Consider the following 17,940-nt stretch of genomic DNA (forward strand, 5'->3'; position numbering starts at 1 on the left):
AGGAATGCAACTGTTTGTACCTCAGGCCTAATCCCAGCTGAAAAGCAAGGGAAGGCTTTGCTGTTTTTTGGTTTGTCTCTGCTCCCCCACCTCTGCTGCTTTCCAGCCCTGCTGAACAGTCAGGCCGTGTTACTCTCTGTGACTGATCAGCACAGCTATGCAGACAGGGAATTCTGGAACTAAAGACTCTAAGAAAGTGTTATGCCTGTAAAGCACACAGGAATGTTTTATTTGTTCCTCATAAAACTAAAATGTCTGCCTCGTACAGTGGAGAACTGTTCTTGTAAGTGCTAAGCCCTCTTCCTTGGACAGGAAACTCATTTTGAAATTACAGTTTTCTAATGGTCCTTTAGGGAAGTTGAGGTACCCCACTTCCTCTTCAGGAAGGGAATGCTTTGCACTGGTGTTGAGGACCACAAAAGAGAAGCCTGGGGAGAGGGAGAGAGGAGGAGGACATGGAGGGTGGAATTTCTCTTCTGGCCTTCTCCTCAGCGCTCCAACAACAATCAAGTATTGCTTGTACATGCAGAGAGACCCACAGCACTGAGAACTGCCAAACTCAGCTATGTACACAAGCCTAGTCAGAGGGGGACTATCCCACCTAAAACCAGAGATTAGGAGGTATTCAAACTGAAGCCAACACAGGCAACAGCTTTTTGATTTAGAACTGACAAGAGACAAACCTAATCCAAATCCAACAGATCAGAGCACTTAGAAATGCTGGAAATGAAGACTTTCTGGATGCAGACAGGATTCAGACTACTTGCCTGGATTTTTCTTGCAGATAGCACTACTTTCACATCTGTTTAATGCTGGTTTAATTTTGGAGATTTAAGTAGTGTTTTGCCCATTTTTAAAATCAATTTTAAATTAGAGAAAAATCTTGATCGCTCTGTAAGGGAGCTGATTCAAACTTTCAGAAGAGTAACCATGGATTTACGTGGAAAAAGGAGTAGGTGGGAAAAAGTATTTAAAATTGAGATTGGACTTGAACTCTTAGGTCAACCCATCACTTTGGAAGTGTCATTCTACTAGGTTCAAAGGTTTGAGTCATTGAGGAGTTCTGTTTCATTAAAAGCCATCTTCCCACAGTAGGAGAAAAGAGACATTTAAAAATCAACTCCAGCAACCAAGCAGGGTCAAGAGAGAAAGCTTTGCTTAGAATTGTTGAGGTAAATGAAAGTGTTAAGAGCTTCCATGACATCAGGTTTCACTAAGCTTGTATTTATCCAGCCAGAAGACCAAAACAGGAATGTTTTACAAAAATGAGGCCTCACAAAAAGGATGGAAGTTGCATAATGTCTATTCCATTCGTTTCATATATTTACTCAAGGCATTTCCCCCCTAGAGAATAATTACATCACTACCACTCAGGCAGCAGACAACTGCACGACTCACTTTACAGAACTACAGAACATGAAGAGCTCTATTTTTTACAAAATGAAGAAAAATCCCAAGTTTTTCAATATAGGATTTGGAAGGTATCCTTCAACTACTACATACTGAAATCAGCTTAATATGAAGAGAAACTCCGTCTGCACAAATGACTTTTACTGTGCTTTTGAATAATTTCAAACAAAAATGCAAACCAACATTTACTGCTTTAAGTACAGATATAAAAAAAAAAACAGAAAAAAGTGTGACAGCTATGTAATTAGGAGAAGAAAATTAATTAGGAATGCAATGCCAGCATGTGATATATTCATGTATGGATAGCTGTTTAATAGCAAAAAAAGATGCCTCAGAAATCTGACTGTACTGTGAGCACATCAATTTGATTTCAAAGACATAGTTATGATTAATATTTTTCTTCTTTTCAGTCATTATTAAAGTAGAAGTGTTGAGTGGGAAACCCTAAAAGTTAAGAAATTTTCTTTAAAATTTATCACCAAGGCAGTTTTCACTTAGATCACTTGAAAAACTTCCTGGTAATAGTTAGAACTGGGATATGGGTACTGAAAACTGGTCTAAGCCTGTTCTCAGCACTTGGACAAAACTGTGTTTCTTCAGCTGAGGTTTGTAAAAGTTCAGTTAAATCTTTTTAAAGGAGAAAAGCAAACCGGTTGTGTATCTTCATATTTAAGCTTGAGATAAGACCACAGGAAAAGCTGTTCTCAAGACATTTCCTCCTCAAACACAACCAAAAAGTGTCAGAAGTCTCCAGAGAAGCCTCATCCTGGATGAAGTGTTCAGATTTCAGTTTTCCTCATCCTTTACTTTCAGAGACCCTGCTCATCTCTTAGACACCCTACTAACTTCCCAATTCACTACTTGCATTTCCCTGTTTCACAGGGGGCTGCTCTCTGCCCTGAGTATTGTTACATTGGTATTTCACAACACTTGCAAATTCTGGAACAGAACACAACACATGGTTAAAATGAAACTAATTACTATTAGGCCAGAACAAAGGCACAGTAGAAACTGCAGAGCTGGATGTTACAAAAGAAATGCATTCTCCTCCCACTCCTGGAGAGTGCTCTAGTTCATTTATCACTAGTTTTCAAACAAAATATTACCGGTCATTATTGACTAAAACTCCTCTCAAGCCTAAATAACAAAGCCTTTAGCTTATCATGCATTCCAGGCTGTAATCTTTCTCAATGTAAACAGTAAATTCAATTGGTCTGACTTCATCCCCAAAATAATTTTTTCTCTTTTTTTCTTTTTTTTTCGTTTACATTGCAAGCTAAATCATTGCTGTTCCACCGAATCTCTTTGTCCACCTTGTCTTCAGGGAGATGAAATCATATCTTTGAAAATTAAACTCTTAACAACTAACAGGTGATGTGCTGATACAAGGCCAATTTCTGAACACGCAAATTCCAACAGAAACAAGTCAGGGGTTTCTAAAAAAATTGTGAAGCCACTCCTCAAAAAAAATTGAAAACAATATCCAGAAATCAAAGAAAATGAATGTTGATACAATTCCACTGAGAAAAATATGTATTTGCTACAGAGTCAACCAAATAACAAAGAGTCTGCTTATTGTACTTCAAACTAATCATCTTTCCCATCAGCATTTTATTGACTTGAGATTCATTTTACATGATTCTGGAAGGTTTTAACCCAATCAACCCCAATCAACCAAGGCTGTTAAGAGTTTCCTGCATTCTTCTCTCCGTGTATTCCACCCAATCCCCCTGGAATCTGCAGTTGCAAGAGTGAAGGTAGAATCATTTAACAACACTTTCCCTCTTATGCATTCCAATAAAACAGTTCTCAGCCTTGGTTCAAAGTCATGGAAATCTGATGCAGTGAAAATCAGTTCAAGAAACTTTACTGCTTTGAACATGCCTTGATGAAGCCTTAACTCTCAGCAGGGCAATCGTTCACTTAGGATGTGATAAAAATCCCAATCCTTTCAGTCTTGAGTGTCTGTGCTGTATCAAAACTATCAAAACTAGGCCTCTTAAAGGAAAAACTGTTAACTTTGCCAAGTTATAATAAGTTTGGCATTTCTGTGAGACAGATGACAGACTGCTGTTTACATAAAACACAAATTCAGGCCACAAAAGCCACTTCCACTTAGAGCCTTCTGATCTGACTTACACATCTCTTCAGCTTTTTTCTACCCTTTAATACCATCCATTATTTTTTTTGTAAGAGAGCCAATGTTATTTAACTTTTTTTTTTTTTTTTTAAGTTCTTGTTTACTATTGATCTGTAAAAGATATGAGAGTTCAATTTTCAGGGAAACCTGAATTTCAGCTCAGATGTAATTTATAACAATGGCCACACCCTGAGTACTAATTTAAAGAGATAGCCTAGCTCTTCTCCACAAGAATCGTGATCCAATTCAAATCAGCCTTTATTCTTTCTCAGTGAAGCTTCCCCTACCTGGCAGTACACTTTGCTGTTCCTCATAACAGCTTACATATGTTTTAGAAATGCACTCAAACATGATTAAAGTAACTGCTGCCAGACGTTACCTGATCAAGTGTAGCATGTGGCACTTGGGGACATGGTTTAGTGCTGGACTTGGCAGCACCAGGTTAACAGTTGGACTTGATGATCTTGGAGGGCTTTTCCAATCTAAATGATTCCATGTATGCTTTGGTCTGGCTGTTAAAGAATACAGGAGACTACTCACATCCTGAGACCAGGTCCTGGCTTAGTCTTTAATGCTGCATTTCTAAACATTAAAGAAATCAAGAGGACTTGCTGTACCTTCCTTGGAGCAAAACCCACATCCAGCCTGATCTCCAGTCCTCAGCCAGTGTCCAAGTGCAAGTGGGCTGGAGCACTAAAGGAGCAAGAAAATTTTCCAGAACATTCCCTCTGATTTCAGCCATGTGCAGCTGAGTGGTTCCCCAAGTTAGAAATGCTGTCTTTTTGTTTAGTTCCCCAACAGATTTTACTTCTATGGATGTGTCTAATTGTTTTCTGAACCCATTCAGAAAGGTTTAGCACCATTTTTAGTAACTATAACATCATGCATTAACAAAGCCTACTATACCACAGACATTTTTGCAATTTGGGAGAGAAGTACCTCCTGTATGGTTTAGAAATACTGTATTTCACTGTATATCCCCTAAATTTATATTTCCCCAGTGAAGTTTATACTGAGAATGGAGCATTTCATCTGATGGCACCAAAGAATCCACATGGAATTTCATTTCTAAAGGTAATTCAGGGAAAAATATACTTTGGAAAAATAGACCAAAGATAGAACACTATCTGAACTCCAGCATTCTAAATAATCCTCATGGAAAAAAGGTGAAAAAAAATCATGCTTACAATACTTAATGTAAGAACTTCTAAAATTTGAGAATATCTGAGGAAAGAAAGTGCTTGGTAAATACACTGTAGAGTCAAAATGTCTTCCTGCTTCTACCCAGCTGTCCTACAACTGTCATTCCAAGAATAACAGGCCAAATATTCAGCTTTATAGATTCTTTTATTCTTCTCAACAAGGAATTCCATGTAAGACAAAGGTATGGGTAGGAGAAAACTGTGTAACAAAATCAGCCACATTTTTGTTTTACACTTCTCTTATACTCCATTCTTCCAAACAAAGGCTGATACCAGTATTAAATTGAGCAGCAATATATAGACAGTCATTACTCTGTTGTGACTTAGCCAAATAAACAGATGAAATTACTTACTAGAATAAGAAGTATTTAATGCTAGTTAAAATATAACTGAAATATAGCAAAAAATTTAACATTTTCAAAGGAGGAAATATTCATTGACCGTGCCATAAAAACTAAACCAGCCCCATTCAGCATTTTGTACCTTCTTGCAATAAAAATAAAACTAAAAAAATTGTGACACATGTCACAATGTCGCATATTTACCCCTCTGAACTATGCTGACATAGCAGTATGCACTGTTAGAGATTTGATTACAAGAAAACACACTTGCTGGTACTTACAGTTTTTCATCAAACCTGACCTGTGCAGCTTGGAGAATACATCAGGACTGTAATCAGGTCAGTAATTTTGTACTGAGTGAGCTTTTGTAACTCAGAGATCCATGGAAGTTTACGCAATAAGGACAGACACACGTACCTAAGTGCTTACAGGGCTGACTTATCAGTGAAAGAAAACTTATATACATTCAGAGGACACTGATTCATGCATTTATATTTCAGAAAGTTGGTCATTCAGTTGGTAACAGTGCCAAGTTTTATATCTGAAGTTGCACTTCTTACAAGTAGAGCAATTTTAAATTGTGATGACTCTTCACTTGAGAGCATGACACAAGTCTTACGTAGAAGGAACGTTACAAAGGAGTTTTCCTATGCTGATACAGTCAAAAGGTCTCTGCTTGTGAGGTTATTGCCATGAACAACTCTGCTGTATTTTAGGTGCAGTATTAATCCATACTGAAAGCACACTACATACAAAGAGGTATTTTCCTGCTTGCTCAGGGAAGGCACAGGTCCTGTGAGTCCCTAACTTACCTCTGGTGTCTTTGGGACAGAGTTTGTGGTACACCACCATAAAATGAAGTAGTGTTTCTAAAGCTGCCTGTTTAAATAGAAGAAATGTATCTTGGTAGTGAATGCCCTTTCCAATGGTATCAAAAAGATATTGTCAATTAATTATCTTCTTAAATTTCATTACTCTCCAAGGATGGTTATTTATGGGAGTCTCAGACTGCCTGAAACTTGAATCTGCTTTTAACCTAATGCTTTTTTACTGTGAACCCCTGGGCTCCCCTCTTCTTCCAAGCAGGAGTTCAGTGGAACATCTGCTTTGACAGAAAAGGCAAATCATTGTTTTCCTCTGTGACCCTGTGAAGATTTTGGTCAGTGAGCAGAACACAAGGGGTGAACAGCAGTTCAATTTGCTCAGCTTGGACATTGCAAAGCGAGCATCTGAAGTGAGCAGTTAAACCTACTGCTCTCAGGAAGGACTCTTCTTTTGCAGCCAATAAGCAGATGGATCAAAAATGTCTCCCATATTGAAAATTCATCAAGATAAAAACTCAATGAATTGAGCTCCAGCACATGAACTCCCATTATTTGATTCTGGTCACATCAGAAAGCCTGAAAACAAAAACTCGGGTAAACATGGGAATGCCTCAGATGCAATTCTAACCACGGGGTTCATGAAGTGCTTATTTTACATTTCAAGAAAATATATGATCAACAGTACCCCTGTGCAAAAAAACCCCAAAAACACAGCTGAGAAAAAGATTGAATGGAGAAAACAGGTATTTAACATTTTCTCCTACCTTCATATGTACGTAACAAACATAAATCAGTCTCATTTCTTCTGTATTCCTGTGCTCCTGCTGTTTTATAAACTTCTCCTTCTCCTCATTTGGTATGACATTTTGGCAATTGAAAATTATTTACAGTGTAGAACGGATGATGGGGGAGGGGGGAGCAGAAATCATTTGCAGGCCTGGCTCTTTCTGCCTTTAAATATGCTCAAGAGATTTCTGTTTTTCAAGGGCAAAGGAGTATCTTTTTCCATTAGTAAGAAAGGTTGAATAAAGTACTGTAACTTGTGCAAGCTCTACACCTGCAAAGACCACACTTGGTGAGATGTATGGCAGGACCAGTTTTGACAAATACAAACCACCAAAATTCATGTGAGTGGCTGCAATGCCTCAGATGAAGTCTGTGGCCATTCTCTTGACTGACCTAGAGCTCTTTTTTGACATAAACTGATACTGATGCACTACTTTGCAGAGAAATTATGGGGAGGATTGCAGTTTTCTGAAGTCCACGTTTGGAAAGACAAATAGGCAAGGAGACATTGGAAAATAAGTGCAATAAGGAAAGAGGACAATAGGAATCACTAACACAGAATGTACCAACTGAAAACTTTTGATAATGGTTAAAATTAATTTCTACTTATGCTGCAGAACTGATCCCTGACTATTCCCTGCAAGGCAGGAAGCACTGCATGAACTGCTGCTTCAAAGAAGGAAAAGAAAGAACAGTGCATTTATGGTTCTTTGGCATCCACACTATTCCTCCAGCATAAAGAAAGGAAGCATATCCACCTGCTTCAATACTGGTAACACTCAAAGGTACTTTCTGCACATTTACCCATGAAAGACACACTTGCATCCTATTTGCAGTGGACATAACACATTATTTCCATAGATAAAAACAGGAAACAATAAGCAACTTGGCTTAATAAACCAAACCGGATACACTGCTTGTGCTGATGAGAGAATTATTTTCTAATGTTACTTCTAGGCAACAAGAACCTTTAGTGAATAAGTAAGAAAAGGAGGATACTCACTGTGCAACTTGTTTAAATGTGAAGTATATTGAAATCTAAGGACATATGAAATCATAGAATGTGTACTCTTACTTTCTGATGAGGAGTTGTGGATAAATGATAAAAATAAGCTACTTCCAAAGCACAAAGTGGTAAGTCATAACTCAGATGAATCCAGAACAGACTTTCAAGTCTGAACAGCTGGAAGCATTTCAGAATTTCAAATGTCAAATTGAACAGAAAATCCCAGATCTGACCACATTATGGGCTAATTTCAGATTTACATTGAAGTTAAACCTCTGAAAAGGCCAGCAAAATTTAGTACCTCACCTTCTAAACAAATAAAGTTGGTTCCATATTCTGCACACTGATGAACCAGTTTTTAAACCTTTGTAGGTTCCTTTCTATTAGGTCATGTCTCTGTCATTTCCACTCCCATTTTTGTTTCTGAAGTTTCTCTTTCCTATGACTTCTTTTGATATTTTATACTTCTCCTTCCTGGATACACAGGATTGCTTTTTGATTTAGCCAATTTATTAGCATGCCAGTTCACATGGTCTCCTTCCTATTATGTCACGTTCCTGGTTTTACTTTGAAATGGTTGAAATGCTTTGATTTGGTCTCAGACCATGTGCTAACATAAGGATCTTTAAAAACTCTCCTGGAGAGAAGTCAGGATTTCTCTGGTTTTGTGAAGTAATAACTGCCAAGAGGTAAAAAGAACACAAACCAAAAATCTCCAAGCATTCCATTTCAAGGGGCTGTTTCTGAATTACACTGAAAAAGATGAATGACCTGAAGTTCAGAAAACATACTGAGCACTAAAGGCTTAAAAATTATACTATACATCGTGTGAAAAAATTAGAAAAAGGAAAAAAAAAAACCACCAGGTTGAAACAGTAAGGGGTCTACAAGAAAGCTGGAGAGGGAAGGACTTGTAGTGATGGGACTACAAGGGGGGATCACTTCAAACTGAAACAGGATAGATTTAGATTAGATATTAGGAAGAAATTCTTCCCTATGAGTGTGCTGTAGCACTGGCACAGTTGCCTAGAGCTGTGGCCACCCCATCTCTGGAAATGACCAAGATGGTTCAAGGCCTGGATGTGGTTTGGAGCAACCTGGTGTAGTGGGAGGTATCTCTGTCCATGAAAAAGGGATTAGAAAAAGATGAACTTCAAGGTCCCTTCCAATCCAAATAATTCTATGATAAAACCAGTACCAACTCTGGAAAGAAAGGCGAATCTGTGCTTTTGAGATGCATCTAATGTACAGGAATGAAAGAAAGCCATGAGATACCTGACAGGTTACTAGGATTATCTACCTTCCAAGGATTGTCTCCTTCCAAGGAGACAGAAAAACCACAGCAAAACTGCCTAAAAATAGTTAAAGGGATAAAGAAGGAAAGTACTTTTTCCCTCAGCTATTCTTTCCTCTTGCCTTTTGTTTTTCCTGAAGTGATATATGTTATTTTCCTTGGGTTTTTTTTTCTTGTTGTTGGTAATGTCCTCAGACAAGTTCCCAAGATGCACAGCAGTTAAAGAAACAACTTTATTTCCCCAGCCTATTCTTAAATGCCTAAACTATCACTGCCTCAGTCAACACTTTAAATCATTTAAGCAGTAACATGTGCTGCTCATTAGCAAAGCCTTAAGCTCACCTGTATTGCTCTGTTTCTTTAAAAGGACAGCATTCAAAGCACCCTTCACCCTAAGAAGCCTTTTATTTGAATTGTTATTGCTGTAAGCAGCAACCTAACTAAAGGAAATATTAATTTTTAAGGCCATCTATGAATTTTAAAAGCATTATTTTAAAGAAAAGGCCCAAATAAAGAATACTGTATGTCAACAAGTGAAGGTGAAAAAATTATATATTTGATGGTATGAATACCCTACAGAAAACAAGCACTCAATTATTTGGTAATATTATCAGTCTTCATCTTTAGGAGAAGAATAAACTTTGTAGGAAGAAATCTTCTGTCCTTCAATGTCAAGAGCCATTATACAACATATCTAATGTTGTGGTAAGGTCAGGTTGCTTCAGTTTTAAATACTCCTAGAAAAGTCAATACTTTATAAATTTGTGCTTGAGTCAAAGAAAAACCTGTACCTTTTAGAGCTCAGCACACCAATACAGCTTAAAGTCTCCTGTCCATTGAAACACTTGAACCTATGGCAAGAACACCGACACAAGCAGATGCACTGGAAAAAGAAACACTGCTTTGAGAAATAAGATCCAATTTAAACTTTTCCTTAGTCATGCTAATAGAATCTGGCTCCAAACACTCATCTATCTGGCACTTTGCTTTTTGCTAGATTCCTACACCACAGGTATATACTTAGACATCAGTCTGGCCACATGAAGGTGACTGAATCTTCTTATCCATTTTTATTTAAAGGAAACCATTACTGCAAAAAGCCCACATATTGATGCTATTACAGCTGGGGTGTTCTGTCAAAAGACTGCTTTTGCAATGTTGTTTGGAGTGGGTAAACTTGCAATGTCTTAAAGTTTTGTCTGAGAACAAAACAGCTATATAAAGATCTTTACTTGCATGTCTGGTTGTTTATGTCATTGGGCAAAGCATTTTATTCCTTTGAAGCTTATTTCTAAATGGAGGAAAAATAATACTTTTGTCCTGTGAGAAGATGAGATAGTTATTTAAGGTATTCTCATTCTGATGTGATGAAGGGAACAGAACTAGAAATACAACTGTAAGCAAATAAGCTACATAGATCCAGGGCAGATGAAGAGTTTGCATGCATACACAGACTCAATCAAACAAATTGCAATTGCAAACAGTCTGAAAAGAAATCTGGAAATTGAACAAAAATGTTTAAACAAGGCTGTAAGCAGTCTCAGCCCTGTGTAAACATGGAGAAACTCTCTATTTAAAATTAATGTATATGCTTAACAGACAATTATAACCCAAACAAACTCATCAGGCACAAAATCAAAGTGAGGAGAACTACACCAATGTAGTCCATACACACTGATGGCAGAGGGAACCCTGCCTATGTGGAAAGAGAATGTTTACAAGTGGTGAAAGCAAATTCTGTGCTGGAATGAACAAAAGTCATCAAGGCTCTGAGGCAGGGGTGAGGGTACCTTGATTTTGGCTTAGATGTGTGATGCAAAACACACACTTCAGCTGTAACTTTTGTCGTTGCGTTTTTTTCTGTGTAAATTCAGTTTAACTTTTACTGCTACTATTTCACATAATTCAGCAAAACCTACCAGTTAGATATTCCAGTACAGCAGCCATGTACACAGGAGCACCAACACCAATTCTGTACTTCGGGTGGCCTTTCTTAATGTAGCGGAGCATTCTTCCAACAGGGAATATGACCCCAGCCTTCGCGGAGCGGGAAGTCTTGGTTGACTTCTTCTTTCCACCCCTGCTGGACATCTTGTCTGTATCAGGTCTGAAACAGCACTCTATATTTAGAAAGAAATAAAAAAAAGGAACAAAAGATAAAGGGTTATTAGTAAGGACTGATACTAAGACCACACACTGAATTCCAAGGAAATCAGCATTTTGGGTGAGGCAATGCATTACAGTGTCTAAAACACACAGACAAGTTGCCTTTTTAGAGTATACACAACAAGAACCTAAAATAATTTCCCCCAGAATTTTTACTTCCCATTGTAATTTGGTATAACTTTATACAGAAAATATATAAAACAAGTTATTTCCTAAGAATCTACTTTTGTGAAATTCCTAACAGATTAAACCCTGTACCACTAATGGAACAGAGAGTGATGGGTACTGGATTTAAAATAGAACTTCTGCATTGAAGCAGAGGATGCTTTCAGCAAGGAGACTGACACAGCCCTCTTATGCCCATGAAAACCTTTTGGTAGGGCATTTGAACAGCTGTGGTAGGGCACTTAGGTTCATGCATAATTACATTCCAAACTAGGAGAAACCACATCCACTAAAGCTTTCATAAAGTGTATTCACTTCCTTTCAAAAACCTTGATTTTCCATATGTGTGAGAATTGACAGAACAAAGGCCTATGGATGGCAAAACACATCTCCTGTACAGTAGATATTCTATTTTTAGAAAGATCTGAAATAACCCCCTTGAGATTTGAACCTACCAAAACTCAGCCATCTCTACATTGAAGACCATATTGCTTCAACATTCCCTCCAGGAACCTGACAATCTTCTATCTGCCACCTTTCCCTGACAGCACAGAGCTCTGAACACCCAGCACGTATCTGACAACTGTATCTCAGTTTATCTCGCTGAGGGAACCTACTGCTGATACAGCTGTCAAACATATTCTGTCCTCTCTTTGATTTCTGCTCGGGCTGTAAATAGAAACTGACAAATCCAAAGAGGTGGAGGGTTCACAGGCTCTCAAGGTGTCTTTGAAGGTTTAGGCAACTCACTGGGTTTTGAAATTACCTCAGAGGAAAGGAGACAGAGCCCATCTCCCCATCGCTCCCCTCCCTCAGATGAGAACTCCAGGGAAACCAACAGAATGCATCAGTGATACAGACACACCTCTGTGCACCCCACTTCTTCCCTTGCTGCACAAATCCTACCTAACACACATGGCAAATTCACTGATGTGTTTATACACTCCACAATGAAACTCCCTTTAGTCCTGGTTTCCCATCACACCATTTTTCTACTTCCCCTTTTTTTCACTTGTTTATCCTGAATTCTCTCCATGCCCTCATGAACCTAACTGTATTTCCCACATGCCTGAATCACAATTAAGTGATCTCAGAATTAGGCAAAACAGGTTCATCAACCCCACTTCTAGGTTTTGCAATTTCTGTTCTGTGCTGACACATCTTGCAGCCCTTCAATTCTCAATGAGTCAATAAGATTCAGGCTACATAACTGCCAAACAAATACCAGTCAGAATAGCTACAGGAACATGAGTCTCAGAGGTTTCTTCTCCTTTCCACTTCCACATTCCATTCATCAGAATCTACACCTGAATGGCACATCAAGTAAATTAAATGCAATGAGTTTACTGGTTTTTAAAGCTAAACAAAATAATCCCATCTTCATAGATCAGATGAAAGTCACACTATGTTAGGAAACTCATGTCCAGAAACAGATAGGAATCTTTGGAAAGGGGAAGCCATCAAAAGGGCTCCTTCTCCTTTCATCTGCTGTGGACTCAGCTCTGTAACAGCCATTCTTCTGTGAAGAGGAGGACAAAAGCCAATTTTCTTGCCTTGAGAAATGACCCAAATGCAGCTCACCAAGGGTTTTAGAAACATCCATTTAACTGCATTTTCTCATCTAGCTAGCTCTGTCTTTGTTAGCAGGAAGGCTGGGTGGGGCTTTGACTCGTCTATAGACCTTCTGCCAGCAATTATTTTCATATTTCATAATCCATTGTCATCAACAGTACTAGGGATGTTTAACTTCAAATATTAAGAGGTTCATTGAATCAAACACCATGGAACGTAGCATAAGAAATATCTGTGCTGCCCTGCAAGATATTTGGTTTGTAACTGAGAGGTCAGTGATGAAAACCATAATTTTTCTAGAGAAAGCCTGCAAGCCTTAAGCAGTAAATTTCTATTAATCATTTAGTGAGTTTATGGGATATCAGAACAGCTGGAAGAGAATATGGAAATCCTTACTTCCTAATGTTTTCTTTCTTTGGGAGAATGTCATTTTAGCTATTAGCTGCTGTAACAATTGGATCAAAGCATTAGTAAAGTAGGCAGTAATACAGAATAACACCAACCCATATATAAAATGGTGTCTTTTTTTTTCTTTCATAAGCTTACTTTATCAGCTCTGCAAATTCTACAGCTAATTTTTCCCTTTATCTTATGCACTTAGGTCCAGGGTATCCTAAATATTAATGTGAGTAATGTGACCAGCTTGCAAATTCACCCGATGCCCTTATATTGAATATTAAAGAACTTTCTAGCTGTAAGTTTATTTCTCAGGAGAAACTTTGCCTGAATCTGAAAGGTGCTGGTGCACAGGGCTGCATAATGAAAGAAACAAGAACTTCTGAAACTTTCAGTATTAAAGGTGAAATGTGATACAGATGAGTTTCAGACCTTCCCATCTCAAGGATCCCACCCCTACATGTATGTTCAGATTGCTCAGATGTTGGGGGTGGAGGGAGGAAAACTTCAATTAAGTTTCAAGTACCACTTTTACTGTTACCAACCATGTAACCATTTGGAAGGTGAAAGTGAGAGCCTGGCATGGAAAACCTTTTCAGAGCTTAATTGTGTATTCAGGATCATTACTTTGCAGAACCTGTTTGTCCTGCCTTTGAGCTGCAGGATGGCCCAACCAACTCTCAAATGCCTCTTCCCTATTTCTAGTTCTCCACCAAAAAAGAGAACAGAAAGAGATCTCACTTGCAAAAGCCAAAAGAAAATGCATTGAGGTGAAATGCAAAGAGCATGGCAACAGATCAAAAACCAGAGAAAGCTGTATGCCTTACATATTCTGAAATGGTTTATCTTTGTAACACCAGAAACTCTGGAATGCTGCCAACACTAATGAACTAGAGCTGTTTGCTGAGTCACTGGGAGCCCACAGATCAGAGAGGCAACCGAAGGCAACCTTATCATACGCATCATAGTTCAGACAAGATTTGAGCAGTATAATAAAAGTAAGTAAATATATTTTTAAATAAATCACAGTCAATGGACCAGTGCTTTCCTTTCTTTCTTCTGTCCTGCTTTTGTAATGGAATTTTTGAGAATTTTACCAAATACATTGCAAAGTCTCTCCAAATATTTGATGATAAAATGATTTTGTTTCAATGTGAGATTTCACAAAATTATCACTGTGATAATTAGGGGATATCACTGAGGAGTCAAGTATCTGAGTTCACCTTTGACTTCAAATCAAATGTAACACTATTCTTCAGTGGCTCTGCCGTGCTTGGATGTAGATACAGAATTTAGCACTTGATTCACAGCCTTTTGAAACTCCTTAAAGACTGTGGCAAGATTCACACTGCTTTCTAAGATCTCCAAATGCATAAATAAGATTTGATGATGTATTAATTTGGTCACAGCAAGGATTCAAGCTACAAGGCTCCTCTGCTGTCACGTCTTTGCGAGCCAGAAATACATTTCCTAAGAAACAACCTTAAGGTGTAGCGATGAAATCAGCATAATTAACATTTTTGTCTTTGAAATTGGCTGGAGTAACTCTGGTTGGCCATATTTTCCCGTGTGAAGACGGAAACTCTGCTGAACCACACTTTCAAATACCATCTTCTTCAAATGCACAAAGGCATCTGCTTTTCTGAAAGGTTTAACATCACATAATTCTTAAAGTACAGCCTGAACATCCTGGTAAAGCGATACCCAAATCCCAAATACCAGCACTTCATTAGTTCAGTTGATTTGACACCTTGATTAAACAGCAGTAATAAACCCAGTCTGTTATTAACAGTTTTCAGGTACTGGTTCTTAATGACTAAACAAATTACAATGACTCTTATTGCTGTCAGACAGAGACTGTTCTGATTGTGGGCTTACACTGGTGTATTAACTGCACTTAGCAAAGAGATGATTCAATTTAGGTCTACATCATCATATCAGTAAGTAGTGGAATCCAGGAGATCATTACTACAATAGGAAAAATACTAAGATATAATAATTATTTTTCTTTCAGTACAAAGACTAGGCTGGAAAGTTCATTTTTGTATCACAAGAGATTAACTGCAATACTATTTTCTTTCCATTGTTTCAAAAGATTAACAATGTAAGTGCTGCCATTCTCTCTTAAATCCATTTATGTCCCGTAATAATAGCCACTCACTGAACTCTTGCTGAAAACAGGCATTTGACTTTGCTGTGACAATGAACTTGCTCTGTTCTTAGCTAATCAGAAGCTCCTCTGGCATAGTTATAAAATGGTACAGAATGGTCTCTAATAATACTTGCCTGGCACAACAGTGTCTCTGCCTGGGACTGTGGTTTCTAAGTACAACAGAACTAAAAAGAGCCAATCATTCAGTTATCATTTGGTCTGATGTGATTTCAAACTTTAGCTCAAGTTCTTTATCAAAGCAGTAACTCTTTGAGGTCTGCAACAGACAGGGGAGTGAAAAACAGCTGTAAAACAGTTGTTCCAAAACTCCATTAACTTCTCAACTTTCTGTTGAAGATTAAGACAATTAAAATTCCTATAGCAGTAACATAAAGGATGGAACAAAGAGGAATAACATTTTCACAACATCTGTGTGCTAAACAAAATACTGCTGCACAATTGTATTCAACTGGCAGAAGTCCCTCCCTCCCACAGTGGGTCTGAAACACCAAAACAAATACCCCTTAATGTGCAAACTTCCACTAAGAACAGTGCTGGGAGTGTGACAGGAGTTTCTGCTGGGCATCCTGCCACCAATAGCCAGGAAAATGTAAATACAATTGTCTTCACTGACCACTGCTGGGGGAACTGGCCTGAAATAAGCATTATACATTATAGCTTTGTATACCGGATAGAAAGCAGAAAAATTTACAGAGGGCCTTAAGTCATTGGACCATTTGTGAAATCAATGCAGAAAAACTGCTTTAAATAACACTTTGAAAACAACTTTGTCCCTTAACATTTTTGTAGGAAAATTCAGATGCAGAACAAAAATTAAAATAGATAATATACTGCTGAGAGAAGGGATTGCAAGAACTCGATCCATCAAGGAGGTCATGAATGGTGTGATTCTTGCATCGCTCCTGGAACAAGGACCATGAGCTGAATCCTGACCATCCTGTCTTTAGAATGGGCCTGGGTAAGGAACTATGGCTTCTTTGTGTGTTCTCAGCATCCTTCCCAAGCAAGGAAACAAGCCAGCCCTGCAGTCTTTCCACAAGTGCTGCATTTTTCTTTTCCAATTTTACCTCTTGAGATGACAAAACCTAATGCTCAGCACTACCCACAGGGCCAACACTTTCTCTCCCAATGGAGGATCTATCTGGAGGCTCTTTTCTCCACTTGTGGCATCAGTTACAGATCCCTGCTCCTTTATTCCTACTTTATAACCTTGCTGGGGTAGGACTACCTTTTCTGTGGAACAGGCAGCATGCTTTGATCCTAGCTGACAGAGTTGCACAAAAATATGTCTGTACTTCTCTGAGAGCAAAGGTTCATGATTATTCTTCCAGACTGTGATTATATCACCTACCTTATCAAGAGAATATCTTTTATCAAAGCTCATTGCTATGTATTGGCAGAACTAGGCAACTCCTAAGAACAAATTTAAGCACACTGGTTTCTTTTAAGAGTAAGCTTGCAGTGGTGGACTTCTCTTTTTGTTCATGCTGATCTACAAAATAAGCAGTGCTTAAGCACTTTACTGACTTTACTGTCATTAAGCCAAATTCTAGTCTTGCCACTAGTTTTTATATCAGTTATGGCTTAATCTACACTGTCAACATTTGGCTTAACTGGCAATCAGAAGGGTAACACAGCAAAACAGAGCTACTCTTCAGAAACCCAGAAGGCCTAGATTTCAGTGCGAAAGGTCACAAAACATAATGTAGTAAAATAACCCGCAACCATTACTAAGTAAACAATGTAATGCCTGTCTTTCACAACACTTAAAAAAACCAAAAACCCCAAACTCCCAAATACACTGGGTAGTTTTCTAATGATGCAAAATCTTTCATACCCAACTGCATTGAAACATAATTTTCAAAGCAACTGTAATTGTCTTGGTCCAACATAAGTCTTTCAACTCTGGCTTGTCCCTGAGAACCCAGGTACTGTTTTTATTAATGGCACTCTTGATCCTTCACTAATTTATTTCTTTTACTCTTCAGAATGGGGGAGGCAGTGGATCTGCCAAGTTCTCTACAGACCTGTTGCTAAGTGACAGCCACACACAGTCCTGGGGAAAAAATGGTTGTTCACTTGCATGGTCAAGAGATAAATAACAAGTCTCATCCAAGTATATTTCAAAAACAAGCCTCTTTCCATCATTAAAAACGAAGCAACCTCAGCTTTACACCACCCTGCTTGCATAGGAGCTAGTCCCAACTGCTGCCTTCAGACACAATTTCGTGGGCCTTTTACAACTTACTTTTAAAGATTACAGAAGAAACAAAAGGATTAGAGGGAGATGCGAGTCACAGAATCGGTCTGTTGTCCTCACTGTCTCCTGCACGCACAAACACGTCAGCCTCGAGTCTGAGTCCCAGCGCTGCTGTGCTGGAGCCGGTGCGGAGCCCCAGGAACCTGCATTCACCTGCAGCACTCGCAGTCCCCTCGGAGAACACCCACACCCAGCCAGTCCGTAT

General features: G+C 38.5%; 1 protein-coding gene across 6 annotated transcripts in view; it reads right to left on the reverse strand.

The window, feature by feature from the left end:
* Window positions 1-17,940, reverse strand: part of LOC115908498 (core histone macro-H2A.1) — a 42,938-nt gene that overhangs the window by 24,077 nt on the left and 921 nt on the right. For all 6 annotated transcript variants that reach the window (XR_004061118.1, XR_004061119.1, XM_030957123.1 and 3 more), the window contains exon 2: window positions 10,923-11,123. Coding sequence is in view for 4 of the 6 variants with exons in the window: in XM_030957123.1 (XP_030812983.1) it covers window positions 10,923-11,094 (172 nt within the window). In the remaining 2 variants the exon portion in view is untranslated. The remainder of the gene's footprint in view (window positions 1-10,922; window positions 11,124-17,940) is intronic.

Source organism: Camarhynchus parvulus, chromosome 13 (assembly GCF_901933205.1).
Source record: "Camarhynchus parvulus chromosome 13, STF_HiC, whole genome shotgun sequence".
Lineage (NCBI taxonomy): Eukaryota > Metazoa > Chordata > Aves > Passeriformes > Thraupidae > Camarhynchus > Camarhynchus parvulus.